This window comes from Phyllostomus discolor, chromosome 1 (genome assembly GCF_004126475.2).
Source record: "Phyllostomus discolor isolate MPI-MPIP mPhyDis1 chromosome 1, mPhyDis1.pri.v3, whole genome shotgun sequence".
Classification (NCBI taxonomy): Eukaryota; Metazoa; Chordata; class Mammalia; order Chiroptera; family Phyllostomidae; genus Phyllostomus; species Phyllostomus discolor.
Window position 1 is genome coordinate 49,196,215 of NC_040903.2, and position 24,860 is coordinate 49,221,074.

At 42.0% G+C, this 24,860-nt stretch overlaps 1 protein-coding gene across 3 annotated transcripts in view; it reads left to right on the forward strand.

Moving 5' to 3' along the window:
• Positions 1–24,860, forward strand: part of FRAS1 (Fraser extracellular matrix complex subunit 1) — a 423,042-nt gene that overhangs the window by 190,263 nt on the left and 207,919 nt on the right. For all 3 annotated transcript variants that reach the window (XM_036022554.1, XM_036022552.1, XM_028505680.2), the window contains exons 12-15: positions 872–1,019; positions 2,462–2,605; positions 3,882–4,016; positions 19,387–19,530. In XM_036022554.1, the coding sequence (XP_035878447.1) occupies positions 872–1,019; positions 2,462–2,605; positions 3,882–4,016; positions 19,387–19,530 (571 nt within the window). The remainder of the gene's footprint in view (positions 1–871; positions 1,020–2,461; positions 2,606–3,881; positions 4,017–19,386; positions 19,531–24,860) is intronic.

The following is a 24,860-nucleotide window of genomic DNA, read 5'->3' on the forward strand; positions in this document are numbered from 1 at the left end:
ACTTCTGCTTTCTCAAGATAATGTTTCTCATTGTTGCTAAATACTGTCGAGTTATTTGGAATTTGAACATCAGTTGGCTTAATGAATATTTTATCAAGTCTTTATTTTAAACTATGCTCCTCTATTTTTACCTGTTTTTACCTTTTTCATCACCCCAAAACATTCCAGAAGGAGCATTTGTCTCTTTCCTATATCCAGGGCGAGTGGGATAGCAAGAAACAAACAAACAAACAAATAAATTGCTCTTTATAATTCCTATTGGATTTTCTGTCAAAGTACTAATGTTTATTATCATAATTTCTTGGCTGAAAAGAATATTTTAGTGTGAGGCAGGCTGTGGCACACCTACAGCCCACTAGAAAGGCACCTTCGAAATGTTCATTTTAAGAATACAATGACCCTACTGTTACTCGTAGTGTAGTAACCGTAAGGAAATTAAGGCTTTAACCAGCTTCCCACTGTGATTATAAAGATTGTATTTAATGTACCTGCTAATCACTAGGTACTGAGTAAACTCCTCTGGTGGTGTGTGTGTGTGTGTGTGTGTGTGTGTGTGAGAGGACAGGTTGAGAAATAAGTGTTCTCTGCTTCTTGCTTATTCTGATAGTCCCACTATGCTTTCACAACTTATCTTCCTGCCTGGGTTCTACATTTAAATAAACCAATTGAACCAAAACAAGGAAGGAGAAATACTATCACTTTAAAGTTGAGACATCTCTATTGCTGTCCTATTTCAAAGTTAGGTTTGACGTGGTACTGATCGGGAGCCTTCCCTTTGTCCCCTATGGGAATGATAGGTTCTCCATCAGCAAACTCCTTTCCGAATCTGTGCACTCCGGTAACAGAGATGATTCTTTCCTGTCTCATGTAGGAGGGGGAGAAGTGGGAGGACGGCCCCTGCAGGGTGTGTGAGTGCCAGCGCGCTCAGGTAACTTGCTACGAGCCCTCTTGTCCTCCGTGTCCAGTGGCCACACTAGCCCAAGTGGTGAAGGGACAGTGCTGCCCGGAGTGCACGTCAGGTGGGTCTGCGTGTAATTTATTTCTACTGAGATGTGTTGCTGTCAATACATTTAGAAAGATACTGTTCCCCCGACCTCTTGCTTTCTTTTTTCAAGCCACCCATTGGGGTTGTTGGTTTGTTTGTTTCTTCCTTCCTAATTTTTCTAACAAATGATGTTAATTAATCTTTGTCCAGGTACTTGCCAAATTCCACCGATTATGATTATATGACCTTTTGGCAAGTCGTTGACCCTCTCTAAATCTTCATTTTCTTGTTCAAATGTACCTTACCTATCTCACAAAATTACTGTGCAAAATCAGATAACATAATTTTTTAAAACTCCTAAAGACAATTATATGCATTAGGACTGTTTCATTTTCAAAGATATAAGAACAATTACTGAAGGTTTGTTATGAATGTCCATTTTTTTAAGGTGGGCTATTAAACAGATGGTTCCTTTTGGAGTTCTCAAAAGGGTGTTTGAAGTTTAATGACTCATTAATTTCTTCTAAAAATTTTTATCTACTTGTTCTGCAACTCTGCTTTCAAATCACCTGGGGTTGAATTAGTTCCAGTTAAAAATTGTTGGCAAGCACTAGAGTTTCTCTGGCTGAGCAGTAATTTGCCTATGAGCTTAGTCTCTTGGAGAAGTGGCATTTTCTTCTATTCACATTTCATGATTGTTTTCACCCATGGGTTGCAATTTTTAATATTGGCAGTTAGTGTTCTTGTAGTACTCAACTTATTTGGGCCAATCACAGTGTTCCTGGGAAGAGTTTATTATGGGAAAAGCAAAGCAACTCTGTGGTTTAATTACATTACCTTCACCAGAGTGGTTCTCTGGGCTTTCCAAAATAGATATGTAGCACATTATAACATACCATGCCTTGAAAATCAGGTCCTTGACAACTTCTAAACCTGAGAGCAGTTCTTTGCTGACAATGACCATTAATTCAGTGATAATCCTGATTACTGGGAATGAGATTTAAAATTTTGGAGAAAAAGAAAACCGGCTGTATTTTTTAAATAAAAAATAATGATTTTTAAAATTGTCGGTTTCGTCTTACTTAACTTTTATACACATCACAGCTTAAGAATATCTGAAAAGTTATAAATATTGAACCTGTTTAAATCATATACAATGGGGCTAGTCACTCCTGTCTTAAGAGGCATTCCAGCAGGGACAAGTATTAATAGGGCTGGTGATGTTTATAGCATCTTCAATTTGAGGCTACAGGGGATAGTGATAGTATTTCATATAAGGAGAGATTCTTGGAAATCTTGCATTGAAATCTTTTTTGTTTCTATTTGACATTCTTTTTCATACCTAAGTTCCTGAGTTTTCTGTTCTTCATATTCTGTACAGCTCATACACCCCAGAGATTCTTTTGTGGAATGATGGAAGAGAGGTAAATCATATGGCCTTTATTGTGTTTTCTTCTTCTTTGTCTTTGATTGCAGTTCATTGCCACCCAGACTGCTTGACTTGCTCACAGTCCCCAGACCACTGTGACCTCTGCCAGGACCCCACGAAGTTGCTGCGGAATGGACGGTGTGTGCACAGCTGTGGCCCAGGGTTCTACCAGGCTGGTGCTGTCTGTGTAGGTATGTCCCAGGAAGATAGTCCGGAGTGGACTGAGGCCAACTGTTGTCAAGGAGGGGGATGTGGATGCAGGAAACGCACCACTTCCAAAAACCATTAATGGGTAGTAAAGCCATCCATGGGCTATTAGGCACCTCTACCTGCAGATCTTTTTCTTCTCTTACTTTACAGGTATTGCTGTGCTTGCTGGGAGATAGGTGGTGGGGAGGCCAGATGCTTGCTAGGCAGTCATGGCTGGATTTTTCACTTCTGAAGACTTTCCAGGATGGTGATATCAGGATGCCTGGTGTCATTTATTAAAATACATAGCAAATCCAAGATAGGACTCTAGAATTGCCATGGACCTTACTAGAAATTTCTCATTTTGCAATTGTGGAACATGTGGGATGGAGAATTAACTGGCTTTCTCAACATCACACAAGTGACTGGTTATAGAGGTTGTCTGTCACGGGTTCCTGCCACAGGATCCAGAATGGGTTCATGTACACTTTAGAATTCTTCCTCATGTGAAAAGGAGAACTCACCTGGGAAAATTTGGCATAGTTAAGGCAGATTGTAGTTACTTTTTTTCTATCTCAGACTCATAGGGTTCACTATGAATTTAAGAGTGTGTAGGTTCACACCCTGGCTGTGAGTGTTTAACCTCTCTGTGCCTCAGTATTCTTATCTATAACGTCGGGTAACTGGTATCTTCTTCACAGGGTGTCAATACATGTAAAGTATCTAGAATAGTATCTAGGGTATCAGGGCTAAAAGAAGGTTAACTGCTTTTATTATTTTTACTATTATTCACTTAGAATTCTTTCTCTCCTGATTCATAAACTTCAGACTATTAGGAAGTTATTTACATCTCTAACATAGGTTGTGGAGAGAAAGAGGCAAGGGGTATTTTTGTAAGATGGTTGAGTGAGAAAGATGCTGGGGGCTAATGGATAAGAAGAAAAGAACACAGGCCCTTGAACTAGAATAGTCGAGTGACCTTGGGCACGCTACTTAACCTCTGTGAGCTTGTCCCTCATCTGTAAAATTGGGATTAATAATATCTACCCTATAGGGTTGTAGTGAAGATGAAATGTATTCATATATGTAAAGCACTTTGTACAGTGCCTGGCATGAAATATATGCTGCAGAGATGAAGGCTAAGTTATTTTCTTGCTTTTCTTGATCTCTGTGACCCCAGAGCCGCAGAGTCCGACTGTGTAGGAATCAGCTCTGGGCTGGTGACTCGGAGCTAATCAGAGCTTCCCTTTTCTTTCTCTCCATCTCCTCCGGAGCCAGCCTGCCAGCCTCAGTGCTCCACGTGTGCCCACGAACTCGAGTGCTCGTCCTGCCGGCCTCCCCTGCTGATGCGGCACGGGCAGTGTGTGTCCACCTGTGGGGATGGCTTCTACCAAGATCACCACTCCTGTGCAGGTAATCACTCACCAGACCAACAGCGGGTTGGGCCACTGAGAAAGAAAGCCACTCCCTACTCCCAAGCCATCTTGGATCACCAAGCGCTACAAGCAGCTTTTCAAGTAAGAGAAGAAATTCTGAATGATAATCCTGATGGGATAAGAACAGCTGATGGGAGAGATGGCACATGTTGTTTTTATAACCTTGTTAGTGCTTTAACGATGTGCATATGTGATGCAATTTCTATAAGTCCTCCTGCACACATCTTGGGGCACTGGGACAATATTTATCTAACCCCATAATTTTGGTTTAGGATTGTCATATAGTTAGAGTTTTTATAGTATAAACACACAGGGCTTGAATGAAAATAAAGGGGAAATACATCTATATATTTTCTTTTTTAAAATTTTTATTTAGATTTTTATTTATTTTTAGAGAGAGAAGAAGGGAAGGAGAAAGAGAGAGAAGCATCATTGTGTGGTTGCCTCTCATGTGCCCCCTACTGGGGACCTGACCCGCAACCCAGGCGTGTGCCCTTACTGAAAACTGAACTGGTGACCCTTTGGTTCGCAGGCCTGTGCTCAGTCCACTGAAGAGGTACACTAGCCAGGGCACATCTATATATTTTCTAAACTTTATTTCTAAAGAGAGATGGAGAAACAGAAATAAGAAACTGACATCATAATAACAAATGTGGACAAAAAAGTAGGCATTTAAGTTTGCTCTTACTTTACTATCTATATATTTTATTAGCTTTATATGTCTACTTTTATTTTAAATTAAGATCTAGTTGACATTCTAATATTGTCACAGACTCTGGAGGTGTCAATTGTCTTTATATAATTTCATTTGTTTATACTTGATCTTTTTCAATAATGATTATAATCGTGGGTATAAGTGAAAAAAAGTAAATATATGAAGAAATTTTTAAGTGCAGAAATAGGAGAAGGTGTAATGGTGAAAGCAAAGACAGGGAAGAATCCTAATAAGTTCGTCTTCTAGAGGAGACTGGGAATCAGATGTGTCCAGAAGGTAAGGCAGGTATGCAGTAGTAGGTAAAGCTGGGAAGGCAGACAGGCCTGCGGGAACATCTAGGGTGCATCACCCCAAGTACTGTGGTGGTTGCGCTCTGTAGCTGAGGAGGAGATGGGCAGATCCGTGATGAGAATGGGAAGGTGGGCCAGCCTGAGGGTCAGCTGATATGCTCCTTTCTTTCATGCCCTTGGTAGACTTTCAGGAAAATCGTTTGAAGGGAAATATTAAGAGAATAAGTGCACAGTATTCTTCAGATGTGCAGGCTGAATAAGCTCCAAGACCATGTGAAGGCCCCACGTGGAGGAGGCTGCTGGCCCCCCATTCCTGGTCGTGGTCAGAGGCACCGTCTGCGGGACTGTGGACACCACCTTGAAGGGAAACGCTGGTACTGTCTGTGCATGCAGACATGAGGATTGTGGGGACAGTTACATTATAGAATGTGAAGGACCAGTGTTTCAACAGGAGTTTCAGCCATGAAAGAGAAAAGAACCCTTAATGTTTATTACTTATAATGTTCTATTTACCTGTTATTTTAGAACAGGTTCAGAATGGGCACATACAAACAGCTTTGTAAGTGACTAATGGTTGGGCAATTTAGGTAAACTGCTGAAACTTCAATTTGATGAAATTATTGAATGTATTCTTTACTCCTTTTTTCTATGCCATCAAAGAGACCTCCTACTGGCACTCCTGTGACAGATTTGCCTTTAAAAGGGAATTAATTTCCTTTAGATTTTATTCCTCACTCCATGCCGCCTCCACCCCCTGCCACATGTCCTTCATACATACTTACTTTTTTATTTCTTTCCTGTTTCTTTTGGGGGGAGCACTTTCCAATCTCCCATGCCCGGTGTTTTAATTGGTGATGTTAATGCTGTTTTAGGGCATGTTAGAATGGGTAATGTTTCATTTGATTATTGGTTTACATAGCTGACTGCTTCCACCTTCCATTCACACACCCCTACTCAAATGCCTCTAGTAGAGAGTTGCTGGGAAAATTTGTTCACGCTCCTTCCAGGGAATTAAACCAATTTGCTTTAGTTCAGCCTGGTTGCATTTTTATGCATAAAATGAGAAAAAAGGAGAGAGCAAGAGGAGAAAGAGAGAAAAGCAGAGAGTGTGGTCTTAAAAATTAAAGCTAAACTTGTGATCAATTTCTATATATCATTCAATGCTGAGACAACTACCCAAATAGTGTTTCTTTTTTTAACTGAATTTCTTGGGGTGACATTCATTTGTAAAACCATGCAGGTTTCAAGTGTACAACTCAATAAAACATTATCTGTATACAGCATCGTGTGCCCATCAGCCCAAGCCAAATCTCTGTCCATCCCCACCTTCCCCTGCTTTGTCTGCCTCCACCCCCTTTACCTCTGGCTGCCACTATGCTGTTGTGTCTATGTGGTACATATGTGTGTTTTTTCTTAATACTTTCTCATTATTGGAATTTTTTGTAGTATTCCTGCTTGTGTCATTTTTGGTGATTTTTCACCATTGACCTTGGAAGACAATCAGTCAACCTGTGCTCTTCCAGTATGTGTTAAACTTTTCAAAAAGAAGCCTGCCATTCTGTGGTGGCCATAGATTTTTTTTCTGGATTCATTCCTCTTGGCAGGGTCATTTGTGTTATGACTGGCATGATTTTCCACTTTATTGGCCCATCAAAACCAAAAGCCAGTGGACATTGTGCTGAGGAAACTAATGATCAGAAATTACCCAATATTTGGGCTCGCTGTGTCAGGTGCAGGCAGAGTGAAAAACATGGGGCAGAGCCGAGTGGTGCATTAACGGGGCTCTTCCACCCAAGGGTTCAAGCTGGTGAACCGGAGAGGAGGGGAAGAAGACAGGTGTCCTGCCAGAGAGCCACATCCTAGGGGCCCTTATCATGTTCCCTTTCCCTTGACCTTGTGGTGCGCGCACGCGCACACACACACACACACACACTGTATGCATACAGGCCTGGACATATGTGTGCATGTATTAATACTCTTGCTATGTTTTTGTGCTTGAGTCAACTGAATAATGTTGTACATATAGACCACATTTTGTACCCCACACCAGTCCCTGCTTCTCTTCCCCTGCCTCCTCCAACCTTGGAGTTTGATACTTTATCACTTTAACATGTAGCACCACCCAGTTTTTTTTTCACCAATTTCAATCAGAGACAGGTCGCATGTGAGCGGCCTCTTTCCCACAGCTGGTAGGGCCAAGTTGTAATCACCCTCTCAGTATCCAAATCTCACATTTTAGGCCTGGCATTCAGGCTTCTGCCTTAACGTCTTGGCTTCCTTGGCTGCCAGCTGGGATCTGGTCCAACAACCCTGTTGGCCACCCTGTCCCACCCTTCTTGACACCATGGACATCTGGTCCTAGGACTGGGCCTCTGCTTTGCTTTCTGCCACCTTGTCCTGTTGTGACCCATTTTCAGGAGCTAATAGCCTATCTCATCATCACTCCTAGCCTGCTGGTCAGGTTTGATGCATGTATGGCTGCTCCTTGCCCTATCCTTGACACCTCACCACACCACACAACCTTGCACCCTTCTTGCATGGCTGCTGGGTACCACTTTTCCTGAATGCATTGTATTCTTTCTACCAGAGTGATGGTCCCATTGCCTCTTCTTAGAAATCCAGGTATTAAATCTGAATTTGGATCCAGACGGAGCTCGCCATGTCCTCAGGACCATCTTGCTTGCTTGTCTTTCTCCTCTTTTCAACCAACCTGTTCCATGCTGATGGGACCCTTGAATTGTACACACAACAAATCCTAGATATAAGAGCCCGTAGGAAGAAAAGTAAAAACCAAACTAACAAACACCATGTGAGATTAGTTTAAAATGAGTAGCTCCGAAGATTATAGACTTAGAGTAGAGAAAGAGTAGAATTTAACCCATTTTTACATGTGCATCAGTGTTTGCTTTGGCTACTTAAAACTTCCACTATTCACAAAGGCCTGAGGATGCAGCTGTGTGTACCCCATGGCAGGTGCTGCCCTTGTTCTGCAGACCCCGAGATGGGAGGCAGGGAGTGCAAAACACGGTGCTGAAGACTGTTGGCTCTGGAGCCCACCTGCCTGGATTCCGGTCTTGGCTCTGTCACTTGCAAACAGCACATTCTTTAATTCTGTGCTTCATTTGCCTAATGGGTAAAGCAGAAACAATAACTTCTGCCACATGGTATTGTTGTAGGGATTAAAGGAGTAAATCCACACATGTCCTTCATAGGATGGAGCCTGGTACCTAGTCAGGCTGCATATGTGTTCGGAGACTTGGATTTCTGCCTTCCCCTCCTCCTCTTCCCTGTTCCTTTTCTCTCACTCCTCCATTTGTTCTTTTTTGACCACTACTTTAGGTCCTGAGGATAGGAAGATAAATAAGACTCTGTCTTTGCCTAGAGTGGGCTTCAGTCAAGGCAAAGCTAGCTGCTGCTTATAGAGCCACACAAACAAAAAATAAAAACACAAAGACCTCTGCAGTTTATTCTCTATCTGATACTGTGTGGTCTTAGATTTTTGAAATGTGAAGGATAAAACAGTTGAACCCGGTCACTTGTTGCTGTGGGGTTTGGAGAAAGTCACTTAATCTCTTTGAGCCTCAATTTCCTCAACTCTAAGACGGGGATAATATTATCCATTTCAAACCATTATTACGGAGTTAGAAGAGATGTTTGAAAATGTAAATATATTTTGCCTTGCACATGGTATAAGTCTGTGAAAAGACAGCTTTTGTCATTATTGTATTTGTTCCTTTATTCTTCAGTTTATGGGAATGAGAACCAAATAGCCTGCACTAAAAAATGAAGAGTCGCGCCGTTCGTGTCTCATCTAAAATAAAATCTACTTGTGTATGTTATGGAGAAGTAGACATAATGCAGAGAACAGTTTACTGTACTCGTCACAACAAACTGCAATCCTTCCATTTTCTTTAAATGCTCAGATTAAATGATGAGAAACTGTAATTATTTGTTTCTCAGCCAGTATTATGGTATATTTAGAGGGAAAAATGGATAAGAAAACCCATAAAATTTACATACAGGATGCTGACCTAGCTGAGACTTAAAAGCTATGGTTTGATCAGAGGAACTTCTGAAGGTTAATTATTTGTTGGAACTGTGCTCGACAAGCACAGCCTAGTCACCTGTGGAAATGAAGCACTAACCCCTGGGGTGCAGGTCCAGAGCCACGAAAACCTAATGGGTCTCCACATTATGTTCCAGCCTGTGGCTTAGCCTGGCCTCGCCAAGTCCAAGGCAGACCTGTTGGCAAAGGCATTTGTGAAACTGTTTTTCTGAAATCGTCAAGAAGACATGAGCCCTTCTTGTCCTGTTGGGATAGTTGTTAAGCGGGTATTCTTCATGGTCCATCCCCCCGCCCTGCCCCTGAAATGGAGGGTCAGTCCCAATTTCAGTGCCAGATTCCACATTCACTTTGAGAGCCTAGCACATCCTACCACTTGCTCTTCATTCATTTTGTTCTGCTTAGCTTTGTTCAAATGTTCTCTGGCATTGTGGAGCAATTACGGTCTCTCAGTTGCTGAAGGCCTTGGAAAGGGGGCTTATTGCTTCAAGTGACATTTCTGTCTTCTCCACGCTGTTCAATGAGTATTCGTGGAGCCTCTTCAGTGTACCAGCACCAGGGATACAGCAGTGAACCGACAGACACGTGCCCTGTGGTTAAGGAACTTAACTTTCCCACTGGGAGAAGAGTGTCAGCAAATAAGTAAACAATTAAGATAATCTGATAGTTCCTGGCTCCCTGAATTCATTGCTGTCAGTGCCATAAAGACAATTTTAAAAGGTATGTTGTAGGATGTGACTGATTATTGAGGCAGGAATAGGTCTAATACTTTTGAATTCCTCACATTGCTGAGTACATATAAGGCCTCTGGAATCATTTTTATTTAAAACAAGTATGATAAACCATTGCATGGAGGAGAAAGGACAGGAATGTACAGGCATGCCTAGACTTCGGCATTCGGGTTATCTGTCTTCTATTGAACTTCTATTATTTACTCCCTGTCAGCAATTCCTGGCTAGCTGTGGCTTGAGGAAAATTACAGAATCTCTATTTTTCCCCCTCCTGCTTTTCTTACCTTCATTTCCCTCTTAAGATAGTTGGGTGCCTTATCAGTGCTGGAAGGGTGACTAATTTTTTAAAATCTCCACTCAAGTATATTTTCCTTGATTTGAGAGAGAGAGAGGAGAAAGAGAGAGAGAGAGAGAGAGAGAGAAACAGAGAGACAGAGAGACAGAAACATCGATGTGAGAGAGACGCATTGATTAGTTGCCTCCCATATGTGGCCCAACCAGAAATCGAACCCACAACCTAGGTATTTGCATTGACCATCGATCAAATCCATAACCTTTTGGTACATGGGATGATATTCCAACCAGTTGAGCCACCCAGCCAAAGCTGTAAGGATGATTCTAAAAAGAAACTGTCATTGGAACTTGGGGAGTGTCCATGGACTCTTTAAGCTGTTCAGAAGGGACGACCACAGGATTGCCTTCCTTATATGGATGTTTCTTGAGTAAACTGGACTCAGGGAAGCAGGTGACAGTGGCATTCCAAGTCCCCTTCCTCTTTGTGTATGCATGCCAAGGATACATGGAGAAAAGAAGGAAAAAGCAGCTGGTAGTATTTTTCTGGGACCTTTCCTGTGGCAGGAGACTGGCTGTGTTTGGCATCTGTGCTGCTCGCAGACCCCAGCTGTGTGTGCCAAAAGACAAATGACAGAACTAAAGGATCATATACCAGCAGAGAAAGCCTGCCACAGACGCAAGGGAGTTTATCTTCCAGACAGATCCCATTCTTTCTGACAAATCTGCACCCCCAAATATTTCAGCTGTGGATTACAAACTAGTGACATGTCTTCTGGCTCTCTGCCCAGTTCCTAATGTTCTCAGTTATTTCAGCCAGACTATGTGGCGTACATTCTTCCTCTTCCCCGTTTCCCATCCCGACACTCTCAGTGTTCCACCCTCCCCTCCGGTTTTATGTCACCTGAAGAGCTCACAGCACTCCTATGCTATCGCTGCCCAGATCTGAGCAGGCTCTGCTGGAACAGCCAGGAAGTCTGAGAGCTCTCCCCATCAAAAGCTTGGTTTTGGTTGGTGGTCCCGTCTTTGGTGCTCCAGTTTCTGTACACAAATAGACTCAAGGCATCACTGGAGAAATCAATAGCCATTTAATTAACAGGTGCTGAGGAAAAACCTAGGGAGTGCTAGCAGCTGTGAGTGGCCAATGATCTCAATGGAGGGGGTTCCATTAGGCTCATCGAGCTAGGCCTAGGTAGTCACTGTACTGAAAATCTTCTGGGGGTACTTGAATCATATATTTAGGAGTATAGGCAGAAGGGCAGGAGGTAAAAAGGATACGGATGTTCCTGGTAAGCTGGCCTGTCTGTCTTTATCCCAACTTGCATAAGCTATGAAGAGCCAGCCAGCTTGCACATCCCTCTCCAGGTGGACCTGCCAAATCCTCCCTCAGCTGGGAAGCCTTGCCTTCAGTTTAAGCTCTGTGTCTACAGAGGACCCTGCTAAAAATTCAAATGTTCCCCAAGGCGAGTGAAGCATCCAGCTGAATCAGAAGTGTGATTAATAGATAACTAGCTATTTACCTAGGATGTGCCTTCGGGAAAGGACTACAGGCTTTTATTTTCCTCCTTTAGTAATTCTTCCCATAAATACTAAATAAATTCATGTTTATTCCCAAAAATAATTTGATAAAAGTTAGTAAAATTCAAGGCACAAAAAAAAAGGTCAGTGAAAATCCCTGATTCAGGCTCTCCCAAATCATTCCTGTTAGTATTTTGGTGATTGTCTTTCTAATTTTTCAGTTTTGTGTGCGTGTGTGTTGTATACAAAGATATATGTACACACATTTATTTCTTTTTCAAAAGTAAAATCACACCGTATATATGGTTTTATTGCCACTTTCTCCATGTTATTTATGATCCTGCTACATCATTTTTGTTACATAACTTTGCATCTGTGGCGGCTCTGCAAGAATTCACTTAGCCAACCCTCTGTGGCCCGACATTTCTTTCTGATTTTTCCATTATAAATAACCGTGACATGAACATTTTTAATAGAAGTTGTGGTAAATATATTTGATTAGTGTAAATTCATAGACATGTGATTTCTGGGTCCAGGTATACATATGTACATTTGTAAGTTTTTGGCACGTGTTCCTATATTGCTCTCTTAAACTCAGTAATTTGTATTCCTACTGGAAATGTGTGAGAGTGCCTACTTACCACCACCCTTGTCAAAAGTAGGTATTATGTCTTCTTAAGTTTGTCAATTTGATTGATGTAAAATGGAATCTTGTTTAATTTTTTTCCTTTTACTAATTTTTGGAATTTATATGAACAGAGTTGAGTGAATCATATTTATCCATTCATAGGTCATCTTCTTCATTGGCCTGGGCCAGGTTATTCTCTTGCTTCTGTATCTGTCTGTCTGTCCCCCTGTCCATCCATTCTTTTTTGTCCCCATGACCTATTCCCATTTTCCTTCTCCCTTGCTGCACCCCACTTAAGTAACTAATTCAATTGAATGTGTATTTTATGTATCTGTGTTTTCTTATTGCTTTGTGTGCATATATTTTAAATATTCATAAGTATTACTAGATGGAGATTTAATTCCCTTTTTATTTAAAAAAAACTATTTTTGTTGAACAGTTTTAGGTTCACAGCAAAAGTTAATGGAAAATGGAGATTTCCCACATTCCCCCTGCCCCTGATGTGTGTATGCAGCCCCCACCAAAAGGGCACATTTGTTACAGTCAGTAGACCTTGCTTTTACTTTGTTTTTCCCTCTCAAAGCAATATTTCTAAGATAAATATGTATTGTTATATGTACATGTAATCCACTGCACCATGAGGGAGAAGGTTTTTTAAATGTGTTTATATTTTTTCTACTATAAACTCCCTTAAGTCCATATGGGTTTTCAGAACATGTGGAGACCAGGCATGCCTGTAGCAGGGTGAAAGGCGTCAGTGGGTACAGGGAGGCAGGTGGAGGGCAGAGACCCAGCTTGATAGGGGACCAAAGAAAATTGGAGTGAACGGATCAAAAGTTATGATTACTCAGATGAGCTTCTTCTTTTAAATGTGCCTGGCATTTGCGCTTCCTCAGCAAATAGCCTCGGCCACACGTGGGGCTGTGGTCGGGGAGGGGAGAGCAGTCTGCCCGGCACAGGGGCTGCTTCAGGAGCTTCACCCGTCTTTGGCCAATGTTCTATGGAGGCTGCAAGGGAAGAGCTTTAGAGTGGGAGGTCTTTGGAAAGGCTGGAGCCCGTTTTTGTAACTGCTGGAATCCATGAGGGCTCTATCACTTCCTTTTATTCCCTTTGAAAGTCAGCCTACCTTTCCCATAGTCTTCTACGTCCTCTTCCATCTGCATTACACTTCAATTTGTTCTCTTTAGAGTTACTTTGCTTTCGATGCCAGTGCAAACAAAATTTGCTGTATGTCCCAGGGTATGTCACACATATGAATACATACAATATTCTCTTCTTTCTCAAATATGTCACCTCATCGTATCCCCATGAATTAGGCACAGCAAATACAGTTGACCCTTGGATAACATGAGCTTGAACTGAGCAAGTCCACTTACATGCAGATTTTTTTTCAATGAATACACAGTTGACCCTCCATATCCCTGGTGGTTGTATCCACAGATTCAACCCAGCATGAATTGAGGATAGTATTTTCAATCTGTGGTTAGGAATCCAAGGATGCAAGGGGCTGACTGTATGCAGTGATCTGCACCGTTTTATGCAGGGGACTTGAGCACTCTCAGAGATTGATACCTGCGGGGGTCTTGGAGCCAGTTTCCTGCAGATACCAAAAGATGACTTAAGTTTTAGGGGAGTCAAAAGTTATACACAGGTTTTTGACTGTTGTGGGGGTTGGAGCTCCTAACTGCCACATTGTTCAAGGGTCAACTGTATTGCTACCCCTGCTTTGCAGATTAGGAAAGCGAGGAACAGTGAAGTTGAGGTTAGGATAGAAACATCCAACCAGAGCTTCTTACAGGAAATTTACCCGCTGTCTCCTGCTAATACTTTAAAACTTGGTAAGTGCTTCCCAGTCATCTGTGAGATGAGAAGGAAAGCAAACAGTTGCCACAACATGGACAAGGAACAGACTGAAGGGATTTGACCTGTGTGTGGCATACCTGTTTGTGCCTGGAATTTGGGCTGATTCTGTGGAGTTGCAAGTGAAACGTCGTGGCCGTTTGGAAGTCTGAACTCTGCAGCCTCACTGATGATTGCCAGAAAAGGGTTGCCAATCATGTATGCCAATTCCCTGGTAAGGGAAGAGAAACTTACTCGGAAAGATCTTGGAAGAAATGAGGAATCCAGGCTGCTTCTCCTGAGGGGAAGTCTCAACTGCTCCTGGGTCTCTATAGCTACTGCCTAGGTCTGGGAAGCCTTCCTGGGAAATAAGTTGTCAGTGGGAAGTGCGTGTTTCAACACTTCCTGAGAAAGGCTGAATTTTATGCTTAGGGAAGCACAGGTTAAAAAAATTTTAAGCAATCTTCTAATTCATAATTATCAAGTACAAAAAGAGTTTCTTATTTGTAAGTAGGGTTTCAATATACAGTTGTGAAAAGAAAAGTAATTCATTCCTTTTCATTCTGAAATGAATTGCTCAGCAAGCCAACACACGTCTTGTTATGCTCCGGCAAAGTCTGGGGCTCTCCCGACTAAATTACTGACTGCATGTGAGTTAAGAAGATAGCTTTCCCTTATTCTTCCTCTTTTTAAATCTATTGCCACAATTTTCACAATGTATAATTCAGAGCCTGGGTGATCTGAAATATATTACTAAGAGAAATTATGGTGAAAATTCAATGAGTGACCTTTTATTTTTCATAATAAGCCAAATGTAATAGAAGTCACATATAAAATGAGTCTGCAAGAAGAGATTATCAGCAATAGCATATGTTCAGTTAGAAATTAAAAATCAATTGCAGAACACAGTGGGAGTATGTCATAAGAAATGACAGCTCAAAGAAAAAAAAAAGGAAAGGAAAGAAAGAAATGACAGCTCAGCATAGTCCCAGGTTGAAATGAAAACTTCTTCTGCTGTTCCACCCTGCCACAGAACATGGTTTTTGTCTGATATGGAAAAAGGAGAAGGCCCAGCATCACATTTGGTTGCTCACTGTGAATGCTGCATAAGTATCTGTCATCATAAGCAGATCTGAACTCCACCATTTATTGGGTAAACTTTATAGCCTCAAGTGTATCTATCTTAAGTTGTCATATCTTCAGACTATGACCTTATGGTTACAACTCACCATGCAGACATTTCCATGTAGAAGGTAACTGATAGGATGAATTCCCCGTAGCCAGTAAAAACAATGGCCATGCATTCATTTTACATACATTTAATGACTACTGACTGTGCACCAGGCGTCGATTTGAACCCTGGGGTTTTAGATCACTGAAACATGGCCCCTGTTTTCAAGGATATTACATTCCATTGAAGGGGATCGATTTGTAGCTGAGTATTTCGTGTAGTAGGATGAATAGCACAAGGGAGGCATGTACAAAGTGCTGCAGGAAGATAAAGGGAGGAGCAACCACTTTTGTTTCAGCAAAGCTTCCCAGAAATAGTAGCAACTTAGGAGGCTTCTGGGGTATAAACAGGATTCCAGGGACCAGGGAAGGAGCCAGAGGTGTTGCTGGCTGGCTGAATCCTGTATGGGGCATCTGGAACCCACAGTAGACACATGGCATGCTTAGGGTACCCAGTGTCGAACTGGTCAGCATGAGGAAGGCCACAGAAGACAGGTCTGAAAAGGTAAGTAGGGCCCCATTTGTGATGGGCCTGAGTGTCATTCCTGAGTCTGTAGCCTCTGTCCAGCTTCTCCTTTAGCTCCTGTTCTGGTTGACAATGCCAGAGGTAATATTAAAATATTAAATAAACAGTATGGCACAAACTGGATCAGTCAGAAGGAGGGTGAGGGGACCTGAGACCCTCTCCTGTGCTAGACCTTTCAGTTACTGAGGCATGGTGTCTGCCAAGTTGCCAGGGATGAAGCTGGAATGTCGTAAAGGGGGCAGGACAATAACCATTTACCAACCAGTTTGGAAGTTTTCATACTGTGAACAGCCAGTGCAGCGGAGTGTCTGTGCCACCACCAGCCAGTCCTCGAAGAGAGCTGGTTGCACTTTAATTTCTCATCTCTGCTTCACCCCCTGGGTGAAGATGATTTCATGCTTTATAGATGTCTTAATTACCCTCTTCTCTCCCCACTGCAGAGTAAACTGTTTAAAAAGCAAAATCGGTCAATTCTACTGTCCTGATTAAAGCTCTTACATAAGGATGAAGTTTAAGGTCCTTACCCAGTCCTGCCTGACACTTGTGGTCTGGTCCCTGTTGCCTATGCAGCATCAGTTCCCATCATCCTCTTGGGCACCTACTCCCAAAGCAGTTTGCACAATGCCACCAGTACAGTGCACTCAAGTGAGGGCGTGGTTTAAACATTTCCTCTGGCAGACGTCAGGAAATGTGGCTTACCTGTGTCTAGCTGGGGAGGTACCACCAGCTTGCACAGCACCTTGCGTATAGTAGGTGCTTCTGAACATTGATAGATCAACCCGGCATACCTTCTTGTACATGAAGTTGGGCTTGTTGCTGTTTATTTGTTTAGGTAATGACTTTATATCAATTCCTAAGTCGGTGAGACAGAGGCACGAACAGTGTTAGACACTTCAGATGATGACTGTAGTCAGTAATTGAAGGGTAGCTGAGTAAATAAATGATGGATTTCATGTGTGTTGATGAGGGTATAATTTTTTACTGGGATCTTTGCAGTCACATCTTTATTTATATTGTGGCATGTGTAGGTTATCCTAATGTGAACGGTATTCGTGTGTACCACTTACAAATAAGGTGTGAGATAGAAATGAAGGAACTCGAGAGATATTTGTAATGGTGCAGAGTGGACAAAATAGAAATGGGCTCTGCCCCCAGGAAGCTTATGGTCTCACAAGGAAACCAGATAATGAATAACTAAACTTTTATTTCTGCTTCCCATCTGATATCGCTCTCTTTTACCTGGGCCACAGCACAGACACCACACTGGCCTCTCTACCTGCATGCCAGTTCCTAAACCCTTGCCACGTGGTAACCAGGGAGAGCTCTTAAAAATCTAAATCAGAGCTTGTGTCTGTTTCGGCAATTTTCAACCGGTGGGCCGCAAGAATTTTTAAAACATGCAACACCTGACTATTTTATCAGGGGCACGAACCTTTTTTCCCTTAGATTGTCAAGTAACAAAAATGACAACAAGCAACACAACGATAGCTGTCCAATGTGAATGAATTAAAATTACACCTATTTTTTTGTCAGATCAACAAAAATATATTATATATTTTTTGGTGTGCTACAGAATTTTAGTAATTAGCTTATGCATGCCCTGAGATGAAAAAGGTTGAACATCATTGATTTGCCCTGCGTAAACCTGTCCACGACTTCACATTGGAATTAGGATAAAATTCTGTTTTTTTCCCATTATCTCCACAGCCAGGTTTGATTTGGCCCTCTGCCTCGCCCCCAGTAATGACCCAAACCACTCTGCCTCATGCTGCCCCACCCCTGCCAGCACCAGCTGCAGCCATGAGGACAGCCTTTGGTCCCTGAACACCCAGCTCCCTCCCTTCTCAGGAATGTATGTTGTTCTTTGCTCCCCTCATGGGTAGCTGCTTCTCATCCTTTAGATCTACCAAAGCTGGTCCTTTCCACCATTGCCACTGTTACTCTTTCTTTTTTTTTTTTTAATCCTCACCCAAGGAATGTTTATTGATTTGAGAGAGAGAGAGGGAGACATCAGTCTGAGAGAGAAATGTCAATCAGTTGCTTCCCATATGTGCCCCAACAGGGAATTGAACCCACAACCTAGGTATGTGCCCTGACCAGGATTGAATCTGTAACCGTTTGATGCATGGGATGATGCTCCAACCAAGTGAGTCACTCACCTGGCCAAGGCACCACTTTTATTCTTTATCAAAGAGCTCTGCTAACACTTAACACAATTTGTAATTTTCTTTCAATTTGTTGGGGAGAAAAGTCTGAAATTAAGGCTTTCCTGTGCAGTTTAGAACAGAGAGGAGAGGACTGGATCTGAAGATTTGCAATGTAGGTATCCTTTCTTTTGATTCCAAAGGGATGCTCAATTAAATTACTAAAGGAAAATCCCCAACTCACTTGCAGTCTGCAAAGGCATTTTTCTACCCGTTTTGGTCAGTCTGAATATGTTTGCAAAACAGATTGTGTTCCATTGTGAAGCAAACATTTTGAAAATTGGGATATGTTAACAAAAGCAAAGGTGGGGTTAGCTCTACAGAGAGTTAAGTCTGAATATACTCATTCAGAATTAGGCCTCTCTTTACAGATTTGCTAAGGTGAAGGGCAAGCCAAAAGAGTAATAAAAAATTAAATGCTGGAACAGGTGGAATTGTTCTTAAAGGAACAATTTTGGTTTAGGAACAATGAAACCTAAAGACTAAGGGAAAGACAGGCTCTGTGAACCCTCAAGATGCATGTTTAAAGATTTTTATTTATTTATTTTTAGAGATAGGGGAAGGAAGGGAGAAAGACAATGAAAGAAACATCAGTGTGTGGTTGCCTCTCACCTGTCCCCTACTGGGGACCTTGCCTGCATCCCAAGCATGTGCCCTGACTGGGAATCAAACTGGAGACCCTTTGATTCACAGGCTGGTATTCAATCCACTGAGTCACACCAGCCAGGACAAGATACATGTTTAGAGCATATGCTACTGGGGTAACTGGAGACAAGAGAGCTTGAAAGACTTGTGAGAGTGGATTGAGAAGGGTATGGTGAGGGAGAGGGATAGGAGAGAGATCGAAAAGGAGGGAAAAAGCAATTCAATCAGGCGGAACCATGTCCTTCAAGGTCTAATCAATGACTAGAAGACATGGCATTTTTCCTTAGCTGATTCTTGATGGTGCTGGAGACAAGCATGGTTTCCCTGTTGGCACTGTTGTATGGTTGTAAGGGTGACGTGATGGAACACCATCTGAGCTCCTTAGACAGATCATCTTTGTCTAGAACATTACGGTTTCCTTCTGTGTGATTTCCAATGTTCAAAAGCTCCTGATTTCCTTTTTCTTTTTTTTTAGCAACAATTTATTGACATTGTACTTCTAGCCAACAGAAATAGATTGGGGGGTCTCCTGGGGTGTACATATATGCATAGTGGTTTAGGAATGAAGGACCCAACATCCTCCTTATAAATTTCAAAACTTTTCCAGGCAAAACTGACCAGTCTTTTCTACTGTAGATGGTTCACTGATGTTGCTGTTTGCCTGCAGCCTGCCACGAGTCCTGCGCGGCCTGCTGGGGTCCCCTGGAGAAGCACTGCCTGGCCTGCAGAGACCCCCTCCAAGTGCTGAGGGAGGGTGGCTGTAAGAGCAGCTGCGGTGACGGCTTTTACAACAAGCAGGGGACCTGCAGGGGTAGGTGCCAGACTTTGCATGCCAGAGTGTCCTCCTCTTCCAGCATCTCGTGTTTAAGTCCAACCATAGCATCAATAACCAATGTTTCTTTAACTCAACAAGTGTGCAAATAGCTGTTGGCATTGCTGGTGTTTTAGTAGTTAACAAAACATGCTTTTTTCACGTGGGGAGATCTCCTTCAATACCTCCCTCCCCACCCCCACCCCTGCAACTTGTTTCAGCCTTGCTCTGCAGAGGAAGGCAGTGAGAATCGGGCTGCTTGCTTCAGACCCACAGCTGTACAGACAGACAGGAGCAGGACGTCCTTTCTCCAAATCCCAAACCCTCCATCAGCCCCAGACTACCTTCCAGATATCATGGAGACAAAGACACTTGGAGGCTGGCCAAGGGCAGTCCCTCCCGCCCTTGTTTTTGGTGCCACTGATTTAAAAAGCTGAAGCAGTTCTTGTCTATTCTACCTTCAACACCCCTTGCATAACAATAGATATTAACCCAGCTTCTGGAGTCCCTTGTGCCAGGCACTATTCCAAGTGCGTTATAAACATTAACCCATTGAGAAGCAGGAAAGTATTGTGGGAAAAATGTGACTTTGGGCAAGTTACTTCATCTCCCCACATGTCACTTTCCCATTTATAAAATGGGGATAATAGTAGCACCTGTGGTAAACAGAATAATGGCCTCTCAAAGATGTCCACATCCTAATTACCATAATTTGTGACAAGGATCTTGAGATGAGAGATTATCCTGGGTTCCCGGGCTGGGCCAGCTTCATCACAAAGGTCTTTATTTGAGGAAGGTTTGAGGGTGGGAGTCAGAAAAGAAGATCTGAGATGGAAGCAGAGGTCGGAGCATGGCAGGGAGGGCCTGTGAGTCAGCAGGAAACTTGGAGAACCTGGCAAAGAGGAGGCAATGGATCCCTCCCCAACCCCCATGATCCCCCAGAAGGAATGCAGCTCTGCTAACACCTTGATTTTAGGACTTCTGATCTCCAGAGCTATGATAACTTTGTGTTGTTTTAAACTACTGAGTTCATGGTAATGTGTTACAGCAGCAATGGGAAACTAATACACACCCAACTCAGAAGGCTGTTGAGAGGATTGAGATAATATAAACCAGGCATTTAGCACTGTACCGGGCACAGTAGGCACTGCGTGTTTAGTGTTTAATCCTCACAACAATTTTATGAGGTAGTTATTATCAGCATCCCCATTTTCCTGATGAGGAAGAAAACCTGCCTAAGATCATACAGCTAGTAAGGGATAGGGTTGGGCAGAGGCCTTGGTCTCTGGCTGTGGATTTTAACCACCTCTTAACCATCCACTGCTCACTACAGTGTGATGCCCCTCCTGCACCTCTGCCTGACTGTCTCTCTCTCCCTTTTCTATTTTCCTTTTCCCCTTTTCTCCTCTCCTCCTTCCTCCTTTCAGTCTTGAGATCATTCGGCTGCCCCTGCAGACATTGCCAAATGGACAGGTGCCACCTGACAGTGAACAATTGAGTTTGCTGTGCTGGTCGTGCCAATAGAAAAGGCCAATAGCAGCAACGAGATGATCTTTGGGAGCTGCCAAATCCACTTGCCTTAGGGAAGAGAGATAGCTCTTAGCAGCTGCTTGCTTAAAGCTGTGCAGACATTCATCAGTCTCACTGGTGTGAAAAATCTCATTTGATTTGGGTGAGTCACAGGTGGCTGTTGTGTGGATTTGGGAGAGCATGAGGAAGGAAAGGCCAGGCCACCATTAGCCTGAGCATTTTCATCTTTTTCTGCCAGCATCACTCCTTTGCTGGATTACGCCAGATGTGTTCTCTAAAGGTCGGTAGATATCAAATTTGCACTAATCCAAAGGCCTGAAGGTATTTACTCCTTAATTCCCCAAGGAGGCTGTCTACTGTCACTGACAAGGAGCCCTCACATTAATCTGCTACTGAGAAATATTATCTGGATTGAGAAAGCAACTTGTGCTGATGAAGCATGCATTTAAAAGGAGAGCCCAGAGGTGATGAGGGGTTGGGACTATACCTGAGATGTCAGAGATGGAGTGAAAAAACATGGGGGGTTGGAAGAATTAATAAAGAGGACTGCCTAACGGGTGTGTTAGGGAGAAGATATACATCTGAGGTTCTTTATATACATTTTGAAATAAAGCATCAGAAAGAAACCTTCCAGATGAGATTGGGTGTGTTCAGGATGGTATGGCCGTAGACAGAAAGAAACCTTCCAAACAGCAGGATGAGCCATTGCTGATAGTCAGCCGATCAACCGATCAAGCAGTTGCTGTATGCCTGCTCTAGCTGTTGCTTGGCACGATGCGAGACTTGGTGATGCCACTGGCATTGGCCAACATGCCTTTTGATAGACAAGACTGAAGTTGACACTTTTCATAAAATTGTTAGAGCTCTCTAAATTTTTATCAAATACCTTTGGAAATATTCAAATAATATTTCCTAAACAAGGGTGAACCAAGTCACTGATTGGTATCGGAATGTTAATTAAGATGTCTGATGCTGATAATGCTGACTCATTTCCAATTCAGATTAGTGCTATTCAAGATAAAGACCTGCTTGTGTTGGTTTAATAATTTATAGCCAAGCAGCCCATATCTACAGAAATCTCAAAGTCAAGTGCTGAAAAAAATCCAGAATAACCTGTTGTAAACCGTGGTATGCCCTGGTTGAAAGAATTTACAGTAACCAAGTTCATCTGTGGTACGTGCTTTGAGTTTTATAAATATTAGATGTAAAGGGTGAGGAAATTCAAAGGACAAAACCGCCTCATTCTGTACTCACTTAAGTACTTGTGCTATCAAGGAAGCTTTCCCAACTCGAGCTAATACCATGTGGTATTAGCACTCGAGCTAATACCATAAATCAAAGCAAGTTCAGAGGTGTCTGCTAACCATTCTCTTCTTATTTCTGCCTTTTCTTCCTTTTATCCTCATTTCCCTTCTTCACCTAGGCAACTATTTTATTTTTAAAAAGTCTGTTTTTATGGGGTAATATAAAGTGGGTATTGTCATTTGGAGTATAGCTGACTCTCAAACAACACGGATTTGAACTATGTAGGTTCACATATATATGGATTTTTAAAAAATAAATCACTGTAGTGTTTTCAGTTTATGGCTGGGAGTCAGCAGACATGGAGAACTGACTGTATACATTGATCTACACCAGTGAATATAAGGAACCTGAACGTCTGTGAATTTTGGTATCTGTGGGGGTCCTGGGACCAGTTCCGCACAGATACTGAGGGTAGTTGAGGTTAGTTAAGTTTTTAGGGAGTCAGAAATTATATGCGGATTTTTGACTGCACGGTGATTGGCACCCCAACTAGGACTCCTCTGTACATATGTGTTTAATTATATCGTGTTATCAAAGTCATGTTGTCCTCTTCTTTTTTTCCTCAGCATTATGTTTTTAAAGTTCATCCATGTTGCTGTATAATCTAGCCCTTCACTTTTTGCTGCTGCACAGTCCTCCCTGGCCTCCATCCACATAGCTCAGGCATCCAGTCTCCCAGCAACAGACTCCCTGGGTTCCTTCTATCTGTGTGCCATCATTAGAGAGCATGAGGGAAGAGCCTTGAACTTGTACCTTTATGAACCATGTGGGAGGTTCCCTGGGATGGATAATCTAGGAGCAGAATTGTTGGTTTCTTGACTTTGCATATTCTCTACTTGACTGAGTAGTGCAAGGTAGCTCCCCAGCATAGACACTCCAAAGCATGAGGGCTCTCTCATTTCCACATCCTTGCCACCATTTGGCATTATCAAGCTTGAGGATTTTCTCTGTCAATAGGTATATAGGGACATCCAATTTTAATTTGTGTTCTTCTGATTACTGAGTTTGAAAATACCTTCAACTTCTTTTGGACTTTTGTATTTCCTCTTCTATAAATTGCTTTTTAATGTGTTTTTTTCCCTCTTTTTATTGGCCTTGCTGCCTCTGATTGTTGACTTTATGGAGTCCCTTGTCTGTTATAGGTATTAACTCTTGTCAATCTCAAATATGCAAATGTTCCCTTTGGAATTTTATTATGGTACCCTGAGTTGAACAGACTTTTTAATATATCACTTTTTACTTTAACATTTCAATTTTGAATTTTAAAAAATTCTGCTCATTTTGAACTTGAATTATGTTTTTCTGCCCAAGTTAATGAAAAATTATTCTATATTTTCTACTATTAATGTGATCATTTTATCTTAACTTAGGTTGTTGAACTATCTGGAACCCACTTATAGATATGGGTTAAAGTATGGATCCAGTTTTATTTTTCTTCATTTCATGATGCAGTTTTCCCAAGCCATTTAGTAATTCAATCTAACCTTCTTTGTTGATCTTTATTGTATCACTCTATTAAATTCCTGTATGCACATAGGTCTGTCTCTGAGGTATTCCAGTAATCTAAATTTCTGTTCTTGTTCCCTCTCACATTGTTTTGTTTTATGTTTTCATTAATTTCTATAGCTTTGCAGTATGTCTCAATATCTGGCTGGGTAAATTTTCCCTTTCTTTCCTCTTTATTTTCAAAGTTGGCTTAATTATTCATAGGCTTTAGAATTATTATTCAGTTCCTAATGAAATACAACTGGAATTTTTATTGCTACTGTATTGAAGTTATAGACTAGTTTGAGAAAAAAATGATATATTCCTAATAATTTTATTTACATTTACAAATTAAACTCTTAAGTATTGCATTAGGTGTGTCTTAAGTGTTGGACTTTTAATGTTTTTTATTGTTGGTCAATTCTAAATTTTAAGAAATTTATGCTATTCTTTATTTCTGGGGATACCCTCTTAGCTTAAAGATTGTTCAGTTCTGTTGAGATGTCAGTTCTAGAACTGTAAACTTCTGAAGTTGTTATGGGAGGTGGGAGGAAAGGTGCTTTTCAGATTTATATTTGCTTCTTTGTTCCAGTTATGAGTTGAGGGGGTGGTTTCCTCTTTCTCTGATATGAAGATCGTTGCCACTGACCATTTACTGAACATCATCCTGCCTCACGTGTTTGCTCCTAGAGAGATGTGAATCCTCTAGGGACGTGAATCCTCTAGGATGCAGGATGCAACATGTGTCCCTATCACCTGCATTGTTTTCCCCAAGTTCTTGAAATGTTTTTCAGAAGCTAGCATGGTGTAGGTAGATTAAGAGAATAGAAGAATAGATCTCAGCATTGACTTTCTGCTGGTGAGAAGGTTGTTTGGTTTGGTTTTAAAGCATTTAGCCAGTGAGCACTGAGTAGACTTACCTGCACAGACTTACCTGCAGCTGCACTCACTCCACCTCCCTACTCCCACTCAGAAGAGGTGGCCTTCCTCTGGTCTGTCCAAGGCTAATC